The sequence below is a fragment of the Microtus ochrogaster genome, chromosome 7, assembly GCF_000317375.1.
Source record: "Microtus ochrogaster isolate Prairie Vole_2 chromosome 7, MicOch1.0, whole genome shotgun sequence".
NCBI classification, from domain to species: Eukaryota; Metazoa; Chordata; class Mammalia; order Rodentia; family Cricetidae; genus Microtus; species Microtus ochrogaster.
In genome coordinates, this window is record NC_022014.1 from 83,858,800 (window position 1) to 83,863,884 (window position 5,085).

General features: G+C 56.4%; 2 protein-coding genes across 7 annotated transcripts in view; one reads left to right on the forward strand and one right to left on the reverse strand.

Moving 5' to 3' along the window:
• Positions 1-163: 163 nt before the first annotated feature.
• On the reverse strand, positions 164-3,622 carry Cenpx (centromere protein X). Of its 5 annotated transcripts, none has more exons than XM_013347601.2 (4): positions 3,574-3,622; positions 1,514-1,745; positions 1,371-1,424; positions 164-1,202 (listed from the first exon to the last, which is right to left on the reverse strand). In XM_013347601.2, the coding sequence occupies exons 2-4, from the start codon at positions 1,632-1,634 to the stop codon at positions 1,099-1,101; spliced, it is 279 nt and encodes a 92-aa protein (XP_013203055.1). In that variant the 5' UTR covers positions 1,635-1,745; positions 3,574-3,622; the 3' UTR covers positions 164-1,098. The 5 variants fall into 5 exon arrangements, with proteins under 5 accessions (XP_013203055.1, XP_026636782.1, XP_005350947.1 ...); XM_026780981.1 differs by having other exon boundaries at positions 164-1,199; positions 1,514-1,565; positions 3,574-3,620; XM_005350890.3 differs by having other exon boundaries at positions 1,514-1,565; positions 3,574-3,620.
• Positions 3,623-3,875: 253 nt separating this feature from the next.
• The window catches only part of Lrrc45 (leucine rich repeat containing 45), a 7,609-nt gene continuing 6,399 nt past the window's right edge, over positions 3,876-5,085 (forward strand). Inside the window, exons 1-3 of one of the 2 annotated variants that reach the window (XM_005350892.2) lie at positions 3,876-3,995; positions 4,113-4,474; positions 4,921-4,982. In XM_005350892.2, the coding sequence (XP_005350949.1) occupies positions 4,255-4,474; positions 4,921-4,982 (282 nt within the window). In that variant the 5' untranslated portion in view covers positions 3,876-3,995; positions 4,113-4,254. The remainder of the gene's footprint in view (positions 3,996-4,112; positions 4,475-4,920; positions 4,983-5,085) is intronic. The other variant, XM_026780613.1, reaches the window with a different exon arrangement.

The following is a 5,085-nucleotide window of genomic DNA, read 5'->3' on the forward strand; positions in this document are numbered from 1 at the left end:
TAGCAATGCTTCCAGTTCGACTCTGGAAATGAAGCGAGATCATGCCGCAGGAGTTAAGCCTGGGTGACTCTCCAAAACTCCGTCAAAAAAAAAAAAAAAAAAAAAAAAAAAAAGAATAGTCATTGTCCCTTGGTATTATATGCCTTTCCAACTTGTCCTCCTGCCCCCACCTCTCACTGATACCACGGTTCTACCACTGGCACTGACCTCTGGACCTCCTAACTCCTGGGTGCTCCACGGTGTCCCCACACTGGACTCACTGGGGCGCTATGTGTCGGGGTTAGCAAGACGCCCTGCATGTCTCCTGGAACTGGCCTGCCAGGGCCGGATCAGAAGGCTCAAGCCTGGATTGGGCTTCCAAGTCAGCCTCTTAGCTGCATCTCTCTGAGGGTGCGACCTATCCCTTACCTAGACCCAGATGCAGTTGGGCGGGGCTCAAGGTTAGCCTTTCTGCAGCCCAGCATGGCCACAGCAGGCCCAGGTAGCAGATCTGGTCCACTCATCCTGTATATTCTGGCTCTGCTGCCGCGGTGAACCGGTGAACCGTTACTGGTTCACAGAGACATTCTTGGACTGCACTGCCTACTAGTGGCAGCTGCTGTGGTTTTACGGCAGCGTGTGCACACACGTGCTATTTGTCTTCCTGTCCTTTCTGAGCGTTCTGCATTTGTCCCACTGAGACAGATGGAAGGGAGCGTGGGGCTCGGGCTTTGAAGCAACTAGACTGTGATTAATGGCAACAAGAAGGCCAAGCCTCGGAGAGATGGTGTTGATTTATTGACATTGCTTTGTAAGAACAAATTTACAGCTCAGGGAGGCATCCTGGTCCGGTGGTTAAAAGCCACACAGCAGCTCTGATGGAGGGGGGGGCAAGAAGGCAGCACCGCCAGCCTCTGTTTATAATGAGTAGGGGTGGTGGGGGTGGGTGGCGGTGGGAAGGCTGCCCACCTTCCCTGCACCTGGCTCACACAGACCCCCAGAGGCAATAGCTAGGGAGGGTAACAGCTCCTGGTGTCTTCCCGTTCTTTGGAACCTGGGGAACTGGATGTCGATGCTGACGGGACTTCGTCCTAGACTCTGCAGGCCACAGGCCAACATCTAGAAGTCCAGGAGCAGCTGAGGGAGCACCTTCTCCAGCTGATCCACATCCACGGTGTCTAGGTCCTCTGCCTGGGCCTGCTGCACCCCACGGACAGCGGCTTCTGGAGAGACACTGAGGTGAGCTGGGGGAAGCCCTTGCCAGGCCTCAGAGGAGGCCTGGGTGGCTCCTTAGTGAGTGTGACGGACAGGACTGAGGGTTGGCCATGGCTGAGAAAAACCCTTAGCTTGTCTACTGAAGATAAAACAAGGAGTGGGGGCCCTTGGCTCACCTACCACGAAGATCTTCAAGAACTCCGCCATGAGCTGCAGCGCGTCCCCACTGACTGGAGGGAAAGGGCAGGTTGTGGGGCAGAAAGCCTTCCTCTCCTCCCTGTGCCCCACAATTCCTCCCCACCCCACTGGCGCCCCAAACCTTTCGTCTTGCAATCCCTGAAGTGCAGGTGCAGTATTCTGCTCACCAGCTCCTGGAAGAAGGGCAGGGAGTCAGTGCCATTCCCAACAGGTCCCCCAAGTACCAGCTCTGGGTGGAGCATGGTTGTAACACTGCCATCCTTCAGCCTCTTCCCAGGTTGAGGAGATGAGGCCGGCTGTGCTTTGAGGGGAGGCTGTCATAGGGGCTGTCAAGAAGAGCTTGAGACACTTGCCTATAGGGACGGGAGCACAAGAGATGGGGGAAAGTCTGGTGACATCATTGCCATTCCTCGGAGCTGAGGGACAAAGCTGCACCTTCACTGCTGGGAGGGAATCCTCCATCAGGCCCGGGGGTGGAGGCTTATGCTCCTAAAGTGGGCCCTGGCAGCGCTGAGGAATGCTGACCCTTTAGCAGTCTATCAACACGACCTAGCTTGGATTACTCCTGCACACACACAGACACACACCATGCTTAGCACATCAGAACCAGGCTGTGGCTAGAGGGGTGGGTGACTGGACAGATATCCAAGAACACTTAAGCTTAAGAAAGTTGGCAAGAAGTTGGAAGGCATTTCTAGTTGTAAATGAAGACACTTAGGGACTAGGCCTGTGATGGGGGAAGCTTTGTTAACCAATCATCTTTAAGAGGTGGAACCTAGTTAGGCATGGCTTCCTAGAGGCCAAGAGAAAAACTGGGGCACCGACCCAGTGCGCTCTCTGGTTCCCTGGTGACACAGCTGAACTTGTACTTCCCGTTCCTATTTCGTGAATTTTCCCCTTATAATAAATAAAAAAATAAATAAAGGTATAATTGTTTTATCCTTTGGCTAGCCTGGTTATTTCCCGTATCAAGCTAATTTCTACAGGTCTGGAGAGACCTAGCTGTAATGGTGCAATATGAGCATTAGCGGTGGTGGTAATGTGTGCGATGAGGGTGAGAATCCAGAAGCTTAAGAATTCAGTGGGAGGCCGGGCGGTGGTGGCGCACGCCTTTAATCCCAGCACTCGGGAGGCAGAGGCAGGCGGATCTCTGTGAGTTCGAGACCAGCCTGGTCTACAAGAGCTAGTTCCAGGACAGGCTCCAAAGCCACAGAGAAACCCTGTCTCGAAATTCAGTAGGGACACCCAAAGTGAGACATGAAGAGCCCCTGAGAATCTGCAGTTTGTGAAGCCATCAGCCCGCTCAAGTTTACCTAGTGAAGAGCAGAATGGGAAAAGGCTGGCAGCGGAAGACGCCTACCCAGGACCCTAGAAGTGGGTGACCTACAGAGCAAGGTGAATTTGGATTCGCAAACATCAGTCCCGTGGAGGCCACGATACCCATTTGCTGCCGAGGGGCACACACAGGTGGGAATGGACATAGTCTGAGGCACAGGTGAACTGGTCAGGAGGGACGTGAGAGCAGCGCCACCTGCTGGTCCCCTGCACGCTACCAGAGAGGTACCAGAGAAGGCTCCACGGAATGTCAGCACAGGACAGGACAGTCAATGAACGGGTGGATTAGGGGAAATCCCGTGGCACACAAGCTCGTTAGTGGTCCAGAAGGCCACAGTCAGGGATACAGGTCCCTCCCTCCCTGTCACTCTCTCTTCGGACAGCCCACAACTCCGATTCTGGAGTTGTGAATGCCCACAACTCCGATTCTGGCCAAAGCCTCCGAAACTCTGCAAGTACTGAAAAGCCAGAAAGTCAGCACAGGGCGCGCACCAGCCTGAACAAAGCCCACCCCTGACAGCAGCACTCATGGGACGGAACACCTCGCTTCAGTTTTCCCCGGCGGATGGGCGATTCCTTGCACATCTGCTTGTCACTGAGAAATGACGCCGGCCCACGCACCCGCATCGGCCGTGCTGAAAGGGCTCTGTGGTCCCTCCCGGGAAGACCCCTTGTCACCAGCCTGGATCTACGGACCAGCTCGGTCCAGTCGCAGAGCAGGCCCCGGGATGCCCGACCCCCACCAAGGACAAGGGGACACGGCGCTAAGGCTGACTTCGAGTCTGCACAGTGTCACGCGGCGATCCGCGACGCCCAAAGCTAACCTCGCACTCCCGTGGGCCTCACCTTCGGAAAGCCGCTCATTTCCTCCATGGCCAGTCTCAGTGCGCGCTCTCCGGAACCCGCCCACATCACAACCAATGAACGTGGAGCGCGTCCGTGAAGTCCCGCCTCCAAGCTCAGAAACCAATCACCTAAGTCCCCCCCCCTCTTCTCCGCACCTTCCCTGAGTTCCCAACCAATGAGTCGGAGCGTCCTGCTTCGGCTTCCGTGGCTGGAGACCCAGAGCTGGTCCGCCCTGCGCTCCCATTGGTCTACCGAGAGCGCCTCTTCCGCGATGCCTCATGGGAGTTGTAGTTCCCATCTCCTTCCCGGAGCCTCACGCTCTTCCTGGATACTGAGGCGCGCGGGACCGCGTCCAGAGCATAGCATCAACAACCCGAGGCCACGTCGCGAGGGCGGGCTAGGGGCCGCAGGGCCAGATCAGGGTACGTGCAACGCGCCTACCTGCTCTTGTAGGCCAGTGTGCTCTGCCCTCCGGCTCTCCCTATCACCGAACCCCTTCCTCGAGCGGTTCTGACCTCCTCTCTATTCCACATTTCTAGGCCTCCCCTTATAGGGACAGCTCAGCTCAACGCCCCTGTGTACACCCTCCAGGGAAAGGGGCTCCCAGTCATCAGCCTAGCAAGCTTACGCGCAGCCTGTGTTTAGGGGCATGCTTGCAAGGCCCTGCCAGCGTTCGGGAACATGGAGGAGTTCCGGCGCTCCTACAGCCGCCTGTGCAAGGAGAGTGGGGCTGAGCCCCAGGAGGCTGTCCTGCAGCAACTGCACCAGCTTCCGCGGGGCCGACTGGACCTGGCTACTCAGAGCCTGACGGTGGACACCTGCAGGGCCCTGGGCAAGCTGCTGCATGACGAGTCGCTGTTGAAGGAACTTGTCCTCAGCGACTGCATGCTGAGCGAGGAAGGTGAGGCCGGTGGCCTCGGAGCAGCACGCGAAACTTCCGAGTGGGGTTCAAGCCTTTCGCCTCCAGGCTGGTCTAAGGGCCGACGTCGCGGTTGTGTTTGACCCGGGTAGCTGTTAGCTGGGAAGCCAGTGCTTTCCCTGTCCCCTCCCCGTCCTCCCTCCACGCCCCTTTGTTTTCTCCTTTCTTTGTGTACTTTAGCGCTTTTTTCTAAAACCTTGGAGCAGAGGTCAGTGTCACTGTAATATCACTTAACGTCTCCAGCTTTCACAGTTCCCCATCCTGGCTCAAGAAAGGTCTCGTTTGGCAAGCTAAATGTTTCTAACATGGCCTTACAACAAATGGGGAAACTCATTCCTACTGTGAACTCAAAACCTGGGTACCACCAGGACAGATGCCCCTCTTCTGTTTCTGGGTAGCAGCCCTTTCTTCCAACTGCCTTTACGCAGGGTCCACACTGCTGTTCCAAGGGCTGTGTGCCAACACCACTGTGCAGCGTCTGGACCTAAAGGTGAGCAGGCCTGCACCCTGGGCAGTGGAAAGAGACAGACCCAGGGGCCTGGGGTCTTGATAGCCGCTAGAGACTGTCTGTAAGAGCTCCCAATAAAGCCGGG

Excerpts from the sequence above, each read along its gene's own strand:
- Cenpx (XM_013347601.2), bottom strand. The coding sequence starts at position 1,634 with ATGCTCCACCCAGAGCTGGTACTTGGGGGACCTGTTGGGAATGGCACT. Across the intron at positions 1,425-1,513 it reads CAGGGATTGCAAGACGAAAG|TCAGTGGGGACGCGCTGCAG; the intron begins GTTTGGGGCGCC and ends CTTTCCCTCCAG. Across the intron at positions 1,203-1,370 it reads CTTGAAGATCTTCGTGGTAG|AAGCCGCTGTCCGTGGGGTG; the intron begins GTGAGCCAAGGG and ends GTGTCTCTCCAG.